Genomic DNA, 16,435 nt, shown 5'->3' on the forward strand with positions numbered 1-16,435 from the left:
GGCACCATTTTCACTGAGGCACCGCCTGCACATTGTGACCATGAACTACAAGCACACGTTTCTGCCATACAGTGATGCAGGCAGGCTGTGTGTGGAAGATGATGAGATATGTTTCAATCCACATGTCTGAGGACAATTGAGATCACTGGGACAATAGGCTGTGGTAAATGACAAAAATGTAATTGTGGTGACGCCTCATGTGGTAGATTTGGCACATCTGAGGTGTATATATTTGAAGTGTTGAGTTATTCTTACATTAAATTTTATGGTCAAATTTTAAATACCAGTTCAGGTAGTGTTAAAAAATCAGAAATAACCAAAACAATACCTGACCAATCTAACTATTGTAGCACAGACTGCCCGTGTGAGAAGATGGAAACTAGGCCAGTAGCTACAACAGCCTTGCATATTACCTGTAAAGCTGTTCCTGCTTCTGATTTATTATCTTACCACAGTGAAATCAGTGAAACTAGCTCATGCTTTTATTTCCACCGAGCAGTGCAGCCATTCTAAACCATATGCATTAGTCACTGGGAAACCAGTTGTGTACTTGTTGTGTAGGGTGACTTTAAAAACCTGTGGATATGTACATAATTACCACTGCAATAGTTTGGTATTATTAACTGTATAAAAGAGAGTTTACACTTTCAGAATGATTGTGATAGTGTGGCCTTATCGTTTCCATGCAAATTAGCTATTCATGCAAGATCGTGCTGAGATTAGGATTTGTAATGTGTTTATTGTACAATGGTCCTGCTTGGAACTAGTCTCTTGTTGCCATTAATATTAAGAGGGTTTCAACTATGCAATAATACTTCAAAGAATGGATGTTGCTGTCTGTTAAGAGCATTTACTGTATTTTTGTACTTTAAAGTCTCCCCTCAGTTTAAATGATGCTTTTCATGCAACTTTTCACACTCTGTTGATTTTATTAGTTAAATTTCAGGGAAAATGTCTAACTGTTGACAATGAGGTTTTGTCTCATTTTCACTGTTGATCCCTTTCTGTTGTCAATAATATTGTCACAGGTCAGCTTTAAAATAGGTTATAATGCTCCTGGTATGGACTGCACATCCTGTAGGTCATCACCGGTAATGGTAGAACCACGTCACAGCATTGTCCCTGTGGCAATGGGATGTGATGTCTCACAATTTAACCGAGAGGATAGAACACTAATCAGTTCACTAAAGCCCTTTGCGGCAAACTGTGTTTGTAATGGGCTATATAAATAAAATTGACTTGATCTTGGCCATCTTTTCTTTTGCTATGGAAACCAGTATTGGTGCCTATCTTAAGACTTGTTAATTTAGCCTCACAAAATAATCCACACAGGCCTGGTATAAGCAGCTAGACACAAAGCCTGTTAAAGGGGATGAAAAATACTGAGCAGGACACCTTGTATCTCTAATAGACTGTTGGAACACCCCCTTTCAGTTTGCTGACTTGACAAAGTGTTTCCATAGCAACCTGCTTTTTTGCTATAGTGTGTGTGAGTGAGTGAAAGAGATCCCATACCAGCAGACATTTTTTTTCCAGAGATTTTGAAACCCTGAAACATAAAGTTTTGTAAATGCTGCTGGCCCTGTTTTTCGTTTGAAAACACCAGATTATATTTTAGTAACGATGGACCGATACTAAAACAATAAAACCATCACTTAAGTTCATCTTATAACTAGCTCTTACTAGTCATGATTTGACGACCAGTGGAATGCAAATCTTCTACAGTAAAGCAATTGAAGACTATTAAAATCTGACATGTTCTTACTTTTTACTAGGGGTCTATGGGCTGAAATATACCAGAAACTGAATTTGAATCATTTATATTTGAATTTAAATTGCTAAACTTGAATAATTGCATTAAAAAAAACTGAATTTGAATCACATGATTGTTTAATCATGAGTCATTGCATTGGAAAAATTCTATATATTTTCACATTTAGTTTTCACGATTCAAATTCAGTTCTCTCTATTCTTATACCTTTATTTGCTTTTCACTGTGAAAAGAGATTAAAGCTTGATTTTGTTTTGTTTCAGGTAACGAGCCTTTACCTTGGTGGATTTCAAGGCTTAACTTGTGTTGGGGCAACAGCTTTTAAAATCCTAAAAAACTAGCCATTCTCTTTAGTTTGTTTATGTGTGTGTGCGCGTCCTGTATCGTTTGTCATCATGCACACCCACAACTCAGGGCCACAACTTCTCCCCATGGGGTTTTGTAAAGCATTATGAGGTGTACGATGCTTGTTGGAGGAGAACAAAAAATAGAACGGGACGTCCTGCTGATAGATTTGCCCTTTCATGAATTTGGGATGGAAGTCTTTAGGTACCTCACGATACGATTATGATTCAGGGACCACAATTCAATTATAAAGCAATTATCAATTATAACATGCTTTCTCAGAACTTTTTTGTTGCCTTGAAAAAAAATAAAATATGTACCAATGATTTGTTGAGGAATGGCCTCAAATGACGACCAATGGTCACCCAAGAGAATCCTTTGTCAGGGGCAGCCCTATCTGGTACATCTGTGACATTACAGTACAGAAAAAACACTGAATTTCAGGTTAATTGCTTTTTAATGACTTCACCTGTGTTTAAACATTCTGGGTATACCTGCTTATTATGGCGTGAAGTAAGCTTTATACACTTACAAAATATATTCTCTTTATAGCTCTTGAGCTTAGTAGAGTAGTGTGTTAATACAGTTGATTGGGTTTTTTTTCATGCAAAATAAGTGAAATTGATTGTCCTCTGTTTTTCTTTCTCACTCAACCAGAGTGCTCACATGCCCATGATCGATGCTCTGATGATGGCCTACACCGTGGAGATGATCAGTATCGAGAAAGTGGTGGCATCTGTCAAACGCTTCTCCACCTTCAGTGCCTCCAAAGAGCTACCCTTTGACCTAGAGGACGCTATGGTCTTCTGGATCAACAAGGTTTGAACAACAGAACAGTATCCAGCTGGTCATGATGGTCATGTCTTATGCTGATTTCTCACGCTGCTCCACATGTCAAAAAGAGCTTTCACATTGGCATCACAATTCACAGTAGAATGCTTGTATTCTTGAGGCCCGTATGTCAATGGTGCTCAGAGACAAGTCGGGAGATAGCAGTGCAGAACTGTTGCATACACACAAAACACTCAGGCTCACATTGCAGTCATCTTTAAAATGGTCAAATGTCCAAAGCAGTGAAAGCCATGATGCAATGTCTCCATGAATCTTCATGATGTCCCACAGCATTGCTGTCATTGAAATGGAAACCGTCTGTTACTGATGGCTAAACTGCCAATAAATGTACTGTACTAGTTGATAAATCTATACATTTTGAAGTCCACAAAATTGCAGAAAATATTATTTATTAAGAGCATCTAGATATAATAACTAACGCAGCATATCCTATCATTTAGAGAGTTACGTCAAATTTATTTTTACATTTTCTATAACTGACAGAAGATGATCATTCCATTCATTTCCGTAAATGGAATATTTGAAGGAAATTCAAATTTCTCCAACAAACAGTTTCTTAAATATCTGAACATGTATATGGGTAATCATTTTCCCTAATTGGCTTTTTACAACAAGTCTGCCAAAGATGCAAATTAATTTGTGTTGCCAAACTCTGCTTTAATGTGAATGTTAGTAGTTGTCTGTTAGGATAAACAGCTGGTGGTTTTGATTTCTCTAGCCAGCATCATTAATTCATTGCAGAAGGAGAGTATGCAGTAAACTGCTGCAAGTAAGAGCACAGCTTTAACCACAAATGGTGATGACAAAGAAGAAAACATTGTTCGAACTGCAACGATTATTAATTCATTACTAAATGAATCGTCAACTATTTTGATCAATTATTATTTGTTTTTAGAGGGTTTGACAAACAAATCATTAAAACTGAATAATTTTCATCTGAGGTTATCATTATTTCAAGGTTTGGGAAACACTAATCAATGTAATTTTCTAACATTTTATGGACCAAACAAGCTCTGATCAGGATTCTCATGTATTTAAGATAATATTATTACCTTCTCCTTGCACCACATAGATGATGGTTTCATCTGCTTTTTAATCTTTTTATTAGTGCTTTTATATCTGCTTAATTCTCTGAGTTAAATGACATACAGGCTTTAAATGTGATTAATGGCCTGCTGTATTGCACACAGATTTATAGTGTCCAGATATCTACAGGACATATAAACAGGCTGTTGGGGGTTAGGGTAATTTATTTAACCTGGTTTCTCTGTGTAACCCTGGTTTGTTGAGGACATCTATGTGAACTGAATGTGGCATTGCTTCTTCTTCAGGTGAACATGAAGATGAGAGAGATAGCAGAAAGAGATCACAAGGTCAAGCACCATCCTTTGGAGTCCCCCAGCCACCAAAAGGTAAAGAAACATATGTCTTCCAGTTGCTCTATTTACAGGAGAGAAATCCAGATCCTAAAAAGGCCATATGTGGCCGTTAAAGGATATAAAATGTTTATAATTTTATTAGAAACATTTATCTAGGCATCACCTCTACTAAATATTTCACCAAAGTTTAAGTTAATTGTGATTCAGCACAATATTAGGATGATAAGATAGCTGTCTCTCGCTAATGGCACTGACCCTGCTGTCTTTTTCTGTTTAAACTGGAAACGGATCCAAACCTTTTGTCTGTGACCTCTGATCTGTTAATCTTTCTGCTCCTGTTCCTCATCTGTACCTCCCTCCCCTCTCTTATCCCTGCAAACTGGATAGTCTCCCTCCAAATGGTATTGGAAGCTTGTCCCTGTAAGTTGGATGCCAGCCCTCCCACCCCCATAACCCCATGTTCTTCCCCTCTCCCCCTTGCACGCATAGTTCTGTGCTGATGTGTGCGCACACTCCACCACAGCTCATTTAAGCTCATTCTGTGCTGCCAGTGTGTCTGCAAGGGGGAGAATGCTGATGGATATTCTTTTTTCCCCCTAGTGGCAAATATGTCACCCAGGTGTAAGACTTTTCTTACCTTTGTCAAGTATTCAAAAGATTTTATTTTAGCTACGCAATGTATGCTATTTCATTTCAAGCTCAAGTAGGCAATGTGGATTTGCTGTGCAAGTGTGTTCTTTCTTGAGTTTTAAACCATAGGGTGAGAACATTATAAGGAAAGTGGGAAAATTCTGGATAGTTTTTCTTTTCTGATCATACATCTTTTTAAAATACTTTAAAAGTTTAGGACTCGGTTTTAGGGTTGGTATTTTGGTGTAATTTAGGATTATGGTGCTTTCACCACATATCAAATTTGAGACCATTTTGTCACTAGATTACTGAAGTCAATGCAAACACACACATTTTAACAACAAGTGTTATTGAAAATGAGACCTTGCTGTGTCTCATTGAGTTTACCTGTTTATGTGAATCGTGGGATGCAAATGACACTAAATTGCTTGTGTTGAAACTTGAGGTAAATTCTCATTATAAAATGTTATGAAAGTCAAAAGACCCATAAGGCATTTTATGGCTAGGGCAAGAAGATAGGGAAATTCATTTTAGTTGAGAGCAAATCCATGCCTATACCTCTCCTTTGCAATCCCATCCTTTGCCACTTTTCACTGACTGCTTTGTCATTCAGCCTCTAGTCTCTCTAATCTGCTTTCACATTTGTTCCCTCTGTTCTCAACGTCTATTCTGTCAGCGTCTCTGCTTTGTATGTTTGTGTGTCAAACTGATGTCGTGCACAAGCTGGCCCATAGCATGCTGGAGCTCACTAAAGTGGTAGTGTTTCCTCTGTCAGGACTGGAATCTCTATGCTTGTCCTGTAATAGAGGACAAGCTTAGGTTTCATTTCATCTTAGATTTGTAGCTAAACTGTTTAGCCAAGTTGGTATCATTTTTTAGATGTATTGAAGAAATTACTAAATCGTGTTTGTTATTTTTATCTCTTCGTAGTATTGCTGCTTGCCTTTTCTTTCCTGTACATGGTACCTGCAGTTTTGTGCAGAGCTATGCAAGGAAGTAACTAGTGGACTAAAATTACTTGTTAAAATTGTGTTTTAAATGTTAAATACTGATACCGTCTAACTAGGGCTGGGCAATATAGTAAAAAACCTTATTACTCCTTATTACATTAAAATAAAACTTTTGATAAATAAAACAGGTGTACATATTAACTAATATCTATAATACTTACAGGTTCAAAGCTTCAAGTCCTACAGGAGAACAAAATAAATTTGATCAGTTCTAAATACAGTTAAATATCAGGAACAACCCTCATGCTGTGTCTTTTTCCCACCAACAAACATGCCAATCTAACCAATGCAGCACAATGCTTAGCAAAGTATGACACACTTTGCAGCTCTTCTTCAGTTCTCTCTCTGCAGTCCGTATAAAACAGGGGAAGAACTGTCTGAGAGAAATATTTACGACCAGGGTGTTGGGTCAATTACTTTTATCAGCTGCTTAAATCAGTTATTTCCGACTGTGCTTAATTGCACCATGCGTTGTGTGTTCTCCAGGGGATGGCACTGCTTCAGGTGTCTTCTTCTCTGCCTTCTTCGGTAACACTGTTGCTAGAGGTTTTCGTTAGGATTTTGTGTTATAATTTTCTCTTTTAACTCGCTCTCATGTCTAGCTGTGTATGGCTGCAGTCATGAAAACATTACCACACGTGCCTCCCCCTGCTTGCCTTGCACTTTGTGCATCAACCTTAGCTGATGTGGCTGCAGCTATTCCAGCCACATGATTTTCTCTTGAGTTTCTCTCATTGTCATTGGTTGTTCAGGTTGTCTGTCAAAACATAGATGATTAGTACTATTAAAGTTTAATCAAGCATATCCCGATGTATATTATCATATAATTGCCCAGCCCCAAGAGAGCCAGAGATTGTCAAGTTGATAAGTCATTACATGGGGAGAGGTTTTTCCAGCATAAGGTGAATAATTGTATATCCTGCAGAAGTATTAGGCTTTATAAGCAACATCACCAGTCAGTACAATATGCTTTGGTATGGTATATCCATTTTGTTGTGACTTGGGCATAGGATAGTGCAGCTACAGCCATGATGCTACCGCCTGTGGATCACTACTTTTCAAATTCATCCAATAGTACTAAAACAGAGGTTAAAAAACCAAAAACTTCCTGTGTGACAGATTCTGTACTCTGCAAATGCACCATGTTTCTCAGATTAATATCTGAATCTGTGTCTGTGTTTTGGAAGCTGAAATAAGCACTGAAAATGTCCGTCATACTTAACAGATGCATATAACACATTGGTGTGAGCAATTATCTGTACCAGCCACACACTCATTCACTTAAAGTGGGCCAGTGATTACCCCAGTTTGATAAATATGCTTTTAGTCAGCTGTGTCACCCTGCTAGTGTTGACCGGGCTCCACCACTGGTCGCCTTCCCTTTTTGACCACCAACTGTGTTCACGTCACTGCTCCAACATCTTCACCTTCATTGTGTCTCATTGGTTCTCCCTTTAAATTGGTGACCCTTTTGTTGCTCAACTCAGCAGCATCTTATGATAAAGTCATTAAACCTGATGCTGGATCAGTTGAAGAGGAGTTTTACCTTGAGCTTAAATACCTTTTTCTTTTGAAACTCCTGGGGAGAACCTTGATTTGATGCTTAAATGAATTGGCTGTAGCATTAATCGTCCTACCATGTTGGAATGTGTGTTGTTTTTTCTTGCAGCTTTACTTTTTTTCTTTCTTAATAAACTGCCATCCTCTCTCCCTGCTGGTTAGGTGAGGTATCGTCGAGAGCATGCCTCAGGGCAACATCTGGCCTTCCCGTTAGTGGAGGACTTGATGAGGGATGTTTGTGATGGAGCTGCACTGCTCACTGTGGTCCACTACTACTGCTCAGACATCATGAAGCTGGAGGGTATGTGCACTGCCATGTTTATTCTCTTCATGAAATTAATTATCAGTTGCCCTCGAAGAATTTGTAAATCTATCTTTCCTGACAATGAAGTTAATATCCAGTGTCTGTCCATGTGTAATACATTTCTGGCACCTTCACATGGCTTATTGGTTCAGTTCTGTCTCTGTGATATATCTCACCATCAGATCATTGAACGTGTACTAATGTGACCTCTTCTCTGTCTGTCTGATCAGATATTCGCCTGAAGGAAGTCCCCTCTATTGCTGATAGCCTGTACAACATTCAGCTGGTCAGAGAGTTCGCCAATGAGTATCTGAATAAAAGTTTCTACTTGACAACCGAGGACATGCTTTACTCACCACTCGTGCTAAAGGTATGTGAACTAAAATTATATATTTAATCTACATTACAAGTCACTTATTAGTACAAGTTAAATGTCTGGATTCAAGCTTTTTTTTAACCACATTACCTGTTCCTTGTAGCACAATGTCATGGTTTTTATTGCTGAGCTCTTCTGGTGGTTTGAGACTGTCAAGCCAGAGTTTGTCCAGCCCAGAGATCTGCAGGAGTTAAAAGATGGTAAGCATCACAGTGCAACTTCCTCACATACAAGATGAAAATATCACATTGGTGAAAGACTGACTGCATTGTATCTTTTTAAAGGCTAGACTGATAGTATAATGAAAGCATGTGGTAACGCTGCACACTGTGATGTTACATTATTCTCAATAACTGCATCAGAAATGTCTTAACTATGACAATCCTTGTCTCGAGTTATTGGAGAAGTAATATCTGGTGACAAAATGATTGATTAAGACATTAATCACAAATTGAACCCTTATGTATTGCATTTCAAATGAACATTTTTGTCTTTACTTGATTTGTGCACAATTGCATATAAATCCTGTTCATCTCTGGTTGCGCTGCATTAGTGACAGCAGTCCTTAGCCACTATCTGTTTGTATTAGTGATCACCATATTTGTCCTCCTTTCCTCAGCACGAGCCGCAGCTCAGCCCAAGAGTGCACGTCCATCAGTGCCCATCTCTAATGCCACTAAACGCAGCTTCCTGGTTAGTCCTGGTGTGGCCGATAACCAGAGCAGCCCTGAAGTCTGTAACAGGTACTTCCTGCACCCTGACGACTCTGACCCCCTGTAAGTCTTCTCTCACTTTTCCTTCTCATTCCACCTCATGATCCAGTCTGCTAACCAGTTACAGTAACTGTATAAGGTTGAGTAAATATGCACTTGATTCTGTCTCATCATTAATTTCACGTGTCTTTCACCTTTCTCGTCTGCACCAAACTATTATGATATGCACCAAGTAAAGCTAAGCTTTACATTACATTTACATGTATGTGTGTGTGCTTAAAGGCTGCAACTATTATTTTCTTTATTGATTCAGCTATCGATCATTTTCTCAGTTAACTCTTGTTTGTTCCATAAAATGTGATCAGTTAATGTAATTATTTTAGTACGACAGGATGTATGAAGCCTTTGGATTTTCTCTGACAGCTCAGATAGGTTCCATTAAAACGCAGCTGACTGTTCCCACAAAATCATTGTTCCAGAGCTGCAGCCTCTGCTTTTACCAGGTTAATGATGAGTGGCAGGCTGTTTACAAACACTGATATTTCACTAGTACTTTTCTTTGCTATAAAAACAAGATGCGCGATGCATAACTTCCATAGAATCATGTGGCTGCAGCCACATCATGTTAGGTGGACGCATACAGTGGATACAAGCATACAAGCAGGGGAAGGTATATGTGGTAATATTTTCATGACCCCAGCCATGCTTACCAACAAAAAAGAGAGCAAAATAGAAAATGAGCAACATCTGAAGCAGTGCCATCTCCTGAAGAACACTTAATACAAGACTTTACAGTCGGAGATTCAAGTACGGGCCCTGTCATACTACATAAACGGCGATATCATGCAATCATCTACTTTTTTGCTAAAAGATGTGGTGCAATTACTCTTTTCTGCAATTGTGATGTTTATGAGACTAAAGACTTCAGCTACATAGTTCAAAGGAGAAATAAATGTTTTAAGCATACAGGGAAAAATAAGTCTTTGATCATAAAAGGAAGAAAGCATCTCAAGGTATTAACTATAGTTCGTCACTAATTCAGTAAAGCAAAAAAGGCATGAAGTGATGTCCGAGTCATTTTTGTAGTTGCAGTCACAGTTAAGTCCCAACAGCAATCAAGCATAGTCGAAAAATAATGGATTTGGCTGTAAATATTTCTCTCGGACAGTATTTCCTCTGCCTTATACAGACTGCTGAGAATTAAAAAAAGAGCTGCGAAGTGTCATACCTTTCATATCGGATTGGTCAAGTCGCATTTGTGTTTGTTCTAGTTTGTTTTTTGCTGGGTTTGTTTGTCAAAGTCACAGCATATGAAGGTAGTTCCTGATATTTAGAACTGATCAAAGAATGTATTTTGTTCTCACATAAAACTTGAAGCTTTGAACCTGTAAAGTGTTAAGATTTTAGTTAATATACACCTGTTTTGTTCGTCTAAATTCATTTGCAGAACGTAATAACCCTTTAAACTAAAGAGTAAAAGAGAAACTTGACAGAAATATCAATGTGAGTGTGAGTTATATCGTGATATAACCATATATATATGTGTATATATATATATGGTTATATCGTGATATAACCATATATATATAACCATATATATATATGTGTGTATATATATATATATATATATGTATGTGTATATATATATATATTTATATATATGTGTGTGTGTGTGTGTGTATACATACATATATATATATATACATATATATATATATATATATATATATATATATATATATATATATATATACATATATATATATATATATATATATATATATATATATATATATATATATATATATATACGTATATGTATATATATATATATGTGTGTGTGTGTGTGTATATATACACAGGAAACAATTTATATTAAAAAAAGCATATAACATTTTTTTCCCATATTACCTAGCCCTAGTTGCAGCCCTAATTTACTTTGCATTTTTGGGGTTAAAAAAGGTTTATTGAATGTTATCTCTTTTTAAAGATTGAGATTAGGGGTGGGCGGTATTGGCAAATACGATCTCTATATTTTTGACAATATTGATAATTAGCAGAAATCACACAAAAGGAAAATATGCAGTGTGCTCCATCTTATCTTATAATAAATATATAAAATTTAAAATATTTTTTTATAAATATAAAAAATATAGAAAGACTTTAAACAAACGTTATTATTATAAACAAATCCACAGTCAAATAGAAAAGAATACTATTACTATACAGTATAGACTTATTAGGACAGTTTTTTCCAAAAATTCAGTTTGAACTAATTTATAATGACCTGTTATTTGTTCAAGTAATTCAAACCCCCACCCCCGTGAGCACATGCTGCTGCCACCCCCACCATTGTCACTGCTCAGATGTAATCATGTTACATCCAGTAGCTGTTTATCAGTGCAAGCAGCTTCATTTCTGATATTATTTGATAGAAATAATATCGAGAGTGTGTGGCTCTCTTTATTTACATTATAACCATCAGAGCAGTGCATACAAAGACCAAAGCTGTGTCTTTGTATGCAGGTGTTTATATTATACGGCACAGCGAGGTGTTTAGTGTGCCTGGCAGGTTTACCAGGCTTTTCTTGAGATCTGGCATCTCCATGTTTCCTCTGCGCAGCTGCCCTGAGTGGCAGGGAAAGTACTCGCGAGTCTACTAGTGGTAATTGGACACTGGATTCTGCTGCTCAGTGCTCAGTGCTCAGTGCTCCTGCAAGGAGGACTTCTGCTGCACGCATTGAGTGAATGTGCGGAGTTTACTTGCATCGAGTTTCATCGATACTACCTCAAATAATATGTAATATTATTATAATATATAATAATAATAATATATAACACCCGCCTCTAGTTGAGAGTTTCTCTGTTTGATGTTACAGTGTCTGTTCTTATTTGGGTTTGTGAACTGCATTTGATTGGCAGAAGCTGCAGTCCTTTGTTTGGGTGTGACCTTCATACTGCCCTGATCTAACAAATGATTTACATGGCTCTGCTTTGCTTGCATTATTCTGATGACTGTATTTCATTCTACATAAATTACAGTAGTGTTACAAATTACTTTTTACTGACTGCTTTTCTTTTTCGTTTTAGTAAAGGGGGGCCAACCTTCAGTCCTTCGCACCCACTTCTACCCCTACGACAGAGGCAGCAGATGCAGCAAGGAGAAGACACTCCAGGTAACTACCTCCAAAAAGCAAAGCAGTACATCTTCTGATCCATCATGTGAGACACAGATTCTTATTCAACTTATTTCATACCTCCTGATCAATCATTTGTTTCTGGTTAGGTTTGCGATTCCGTTCAAACTCGTTGACCCAAATGGATGGACAACCAAGAGCCTCTGTCGCTGCATGGCCTGACAAGAGGCAGAGGTACGGAGTATAGTAGCACACATACATATTTAAATCTAGAAGAAAGGTGCTTATAAATAAGTTCAATTTCTTTTTCTTTATTTTTTTAATTATTAATATTTTTTCCAATGCACTAATATCTATAACTATCAGGTGTGCAAAACAGAGTTTCCATGGATCTTTAAAAAGGCATTGAATTAATTCATCTAAAAACAAGGCCTTATTTGGTATTCGAATATTTCAAATCGTTCTTTCAGAAGTCTTGGGAAAACATGGGAAGTAAGAATTTATGATTTGTTATCTAACATAATTAATGTAATTAAATGTGTGTGTGTGTGGATATGTATCTGTGTGTTTGTGTATATATAATTTTCTATTTACAAATTTAATTTTAAATAATTTTCCCAATGCCTCTTGCCGTAACATCATGCAGATCAGGGTATTGGAACCAACAAAACATTAAGCAGATATTTAAATTCTGTACATTAAAATTCTTTCTTTTTTGTTCAAAATTGTCCCTATCCCCAACTAATGTTTTTTTTTCCCCATTTTTGTTTATATCTTGAATTTAACTTGCCTTATGCTGGAAGAAGCTTGTTGTTTTTTTGGAATCTTTAAATTATACTGACAAAAATGTCTCTGTCTCTGTAGACCGCTGTCCACACTGAGCCCCTTCATGTTGCATGCAGCCACAGACAGTGATGCAGACATCGCCTCTGGTGACAATATTAGTCTGGCTCGGTCCATAAGTAAGGACAGTCTGGCATCCAACATAACCAACATCACACCCAAACACCAGACTTCTGTCCACCAGCTTTCACAGGGTGTAGTGCGTAAAGTCAACGGACACAGCCTATTGAGTAATGTCAACATTGAAGATGAGGAGGAAACTCTGTTGGCTGTTGCAAGGACTGATTGTACCACCATACAAAAACAGGTTGATGGGATGCCAGCAACTGCCACTGTGGGACCTAAACCTTCCACTGAGTCCAAACCTGCAACAGATTGCTTTTACCTAGAACCACTGATGCCTGCCGTGCTCAAAACAGCAAAAGAAAAGTCTGTATGCCTAAACAAGGAGGAAGAGTGTGGTGAGGGGCCCCTATCGTCAGGACGGGGCTCATTACGACGAGGAGATGGATCTACATCAGTCGTTCGTAGGAAAACGCCCATCAACTTAAACCAAACATTTTCCCCTCCAGGTGAGGAGACGGACTCGTCAGAGGAACCTACACAAGGTCAGACAGGTTTCAGGCTCGCATCCACAGACGGTACGGACCTCCTGTCCAGAGACCCAGCAGGTGGCTTCTACCTGCATTCAGATGCTGAAGAACCAAAGTCTGGTCATGGTGTAGATGCTGAGCTGGAAGACCTGGATGAGGATGAAGAGGATTTGGATGAAGCAGTTACCACTAAAGACCCTAGTTGGCCTAGGAAAGACCTCAATGAGGAGGATGAAGAAGAAGAATCAGCCAAACTCCAAGAGGATATGAATGTGAAAGAGCATGAGGACAAAGACATAAATGGTGGCAGTGGTCGCTCCAGCCCTTGTCTCAGCACTCACTCCCAGGCCAGCAGCATGGCAAGCGGCAGTGTGCGCATGACCTCGTTTGCAGAGCGCAAATACCAGCAGCAGCGCTTTGGCAGCAACCATGACCTACGCTCCAGTGCCTCTAGCTCCCAAAGGACCACCCCAGATGGATCAGAGAGCAGTGGGCCGCTGGCATCCTCTTGGAGGATGAAAAGAGATCAGAGCCCCTCCTCACCGTTGGGTGGAAGCATCCGTGCAGGTGATGTTAGTGGTGGTACTGTTCTGGCTTCCGAACTGGTCCAGCTGCGTATGCAGTTGGAGGAGAAGCGGCGGGCCATTGAGCACCAAAAGAAGAAGATGGAGGTGCTCTCAGCAAGGCAGAGGCAGAAGCTTGGAAAGGCAGCTTTCCTGCACATTGTAAAGAAAGGTGGAGGCAGGAGTGAAACGTTACCCAACCCACTTAAAGCTGATATTCCTAAAGATGAGATCAATGGAGAAAAGGGACCAAAAAGTAAAGATGATGTATGTGTTGATGCCTTGAGGGGGGGGAAAGAGGTGGCAGCAACCACCTTGCCTGGTGCCTTAGAAGCCGACAAGAAAGTAAACAGTGGAAGCTTCTATTTAGAAGAAGAGTTGGACCTGAACGAGTGTAGCCGCTCCATTGACCTACTGAACGACGCCATCAGTAGCATCCAGCAGCAGATGATGCAGCTGTCGGTGCAGCAAGAGATGTTGATGAAACAGAATGTACAGTCCCCCCCTGCTGCAACTCCACCTCCTCCCACTGGTGAAAAAAAATGTGACTCGAAGTCCAGTGCAAGTTTTCATTATGTGGAGCACCTCTCTGGCACTAACACTGCCCCTACCAGGAAGCCCCCCAAGCTGAGCTCAGGCCGGAGCTCCAGATCAAAACCATCAGAGTTGAAAATAGCCAAGGAACAAGGCAGGCACACATCCAGGACCCTCACCCCCACCCACAGTGGATCAGAGTCAGCACCACATCCAAGGCATTTAGCCGGGGGCAGGTCCCCCAGGACCGAGCAGCCTGACAGCCCCAGAAACCTCACCACAAGAGACGCAGTCGATATGCACGGCTCCAGCCACATTCGGAGCCCCACCTTCCGCCTTCATGACGAGGCAAATATGCGTTTGCCAACTCGAGTGGACCTGACAGCAGTGGTTGTCCCAGAAGTGTCCTTCAACAAATGCATGTCCAGCACCATGAGAGAGCCTGAGCTCAATTCTTTAGAGCTCAGTTTAGAGAACATCTCATCAGAGGAGGTGCAGCGCAGCAAAACCCACCTGATTGAGGTTGATCTGTCTGAGCTGAAAGCTACCGATGATGAGGTTGCTGCGGACGCAACAACAGAAGCAGGTGATGGGGAGCAGAAGTCAGTTCTGGGCTTCTTCTTCAAGGTAATGCCTTTACTGTACATGAAAATATATAATCCATATCATCTTCCATATCTATCATCAAGTGTATAATCATCTTTGAAGTTTTGATTATTCGCTGACTTATTATTTTATATATGTATTTATTTGTAGCTTCATAAAAGATGAATTGGTTTACATTTGATTGATTCCCATGTTATAGGATGAGCAGAAGGCTGAGGATGAGCTTGCTAAGAAAAGAGCAGCATTCTTGCTGAAACAGCAGAAGAAGGCTGAGGAGGCTCGTCTTCGTAAACATCAACTGGAAGCCGAATCTGAGCTGAAACGAGATGAAGCTAGGTAACCAATTTTACATACTTTAATATTTGGATTAGAAAGACTATTCAACAAAACTAGATGCTAATAAACTGGTGTTTGACGTCTACTTCAGACGGAAGGCTGAGGAGGAGCGCCTTCGCAAAGAGGAAGAGAAGACACGTCGGGAGTTAATAAAGCAGGAGTATCTGCGGCGGAAGCAGCAGGAGATGTTAGAGGAGCAGGGACTGGTGAAGCCTAAAACCCCAAAACCCAAACAGAAACACAGACCAAAGACTGTGTTCAGAGAAGAATCCTCCAGTGACAATTTCTCCAAGTGCTCTTCAACACGTAAGATTCTTACATGACCAGTTTGACGTTAACCCAGTACTCCTTGTTAGTTTATACTTTGAAGCTAGGGTCTGCAATTTATTTATGAATCCTCTGACGAGGCCACCCTGATAGCCCTCACAATATTATGTCATAATGTCGTAAATTACAGCCAAACATTTAATTCAGACCACATTGAATGATTAACTGATGTACAGTACCTCTAACCAACCTGCCTACCTGCGTGCATCTTGCAAAGTCACAATGACCAAGACAATCAATTCTAGTTTTTTGGGGGGCAGCACCTGATGAGTCAGATGTGTTATTTGCATATCTAGTTTGCTATTGCGAGCTCTTCCAGGTTTACAGACCACCACATTAGTAGCCAATAAATATGAACAAGATAGAGATAAGGATGTTGACGTTTTTTCTTTATTTAGTTAAAAAAACCTGTAACAAATTAAGTAGTCTAGGGTATTCTTTGTGGTGTTTTCTGCTACTAAATTGATCTGGAGATGAACTTCACAATGTGTATAGACCCCATTTTTAATCTTCCATGTTGGTAGATTAGATTATGTAGAGTTTTAGCCCTGGATCT

At 39.2% G+C, this 16,435-nt stretch overlaps 1 protein-coding gene across 3 annotated transcripts in view; it reads left to right on the forward strand.

Moving 5' to 3' along the window:
* camsap1b (calmodulin regulated spectrin-associated protein 1b) overlaps nucleotides 1-16,435 on the forward strand; it is a 30,371-nt gene that overhangs the window by 8,966 nt on the left and 4,970 nt on the right. The window contains exons 4-15 of one of the 3 annotated variants that reach the window (XM_044025759.1): nucleotides 2,774-2,935; nucleotides 4,300-4,380; nucleotides 4,735-4,767; nucleotides 7,710-7,848; nucleotides 8,082-8,221; nucleotides 8,331-8,427; nucleotides 8,847-9,003; nucleotides 12,031-12,116; nucleotides 12,227-12,311; nucleotides 12,942-15,237; nucleotides 15,416-15,552; nucleotides 15,644-15,858. In XM_044025759.1, coding sequence (XP_043881694.1) covers nucleotides 2,774-2,935; nucleotides 4,300-4,380; nucleotides 4,735-4,767; nucleotides 7,710-7,848; nucleotides 8,082-8,221; nucleotides 8,331-8,427; nucleotides 8,847-9,003; nucleotides 12,031-12,116; nucleotides 12,227-12,311; nucleotides 12,942-15,237; nucleotides 15,416-15,552; nucleotides 15,644-15,858 — 3,628 coding nt within the window. The remainder of the gene's footprint in view (nucleotides 1-2,773; nucleotides 2,936-4,299; nucleotides 4,381-4,734; nucleotides 4,768-7,709; nucleotides 7,849-8,081; nucleotides 8,222-8,330; nucleotides 8,428-8,846; nucleotides 9,004-12,030; nucleotides 12,117-12,226; nucleotides 12,312-12,941; nucleotides 15,238-15,415; nucleotides 15,553-15,643; nucleotides 15,859-16,435) is intronic. The other 2 variants (XM_044025760.1, XM_044025761.1) reach the window with 2 other exon arrangements.

Source organism: Solea senegalensis, linkage group LG5 (assembly GCF_019176455.1).
Source record: "Solea senegalensis isolate Sse05_10M linkage group LG5, IFAPA_SoseM_1, whole genome shotgun sequence".
In the NCBI taxonomy this organism is placed as follows: Eukaryota; Metazoa; Chordata; class Actinopteri; order Pleuronectiformes; family Soleidae; genus Solea; species Solea senegalensis.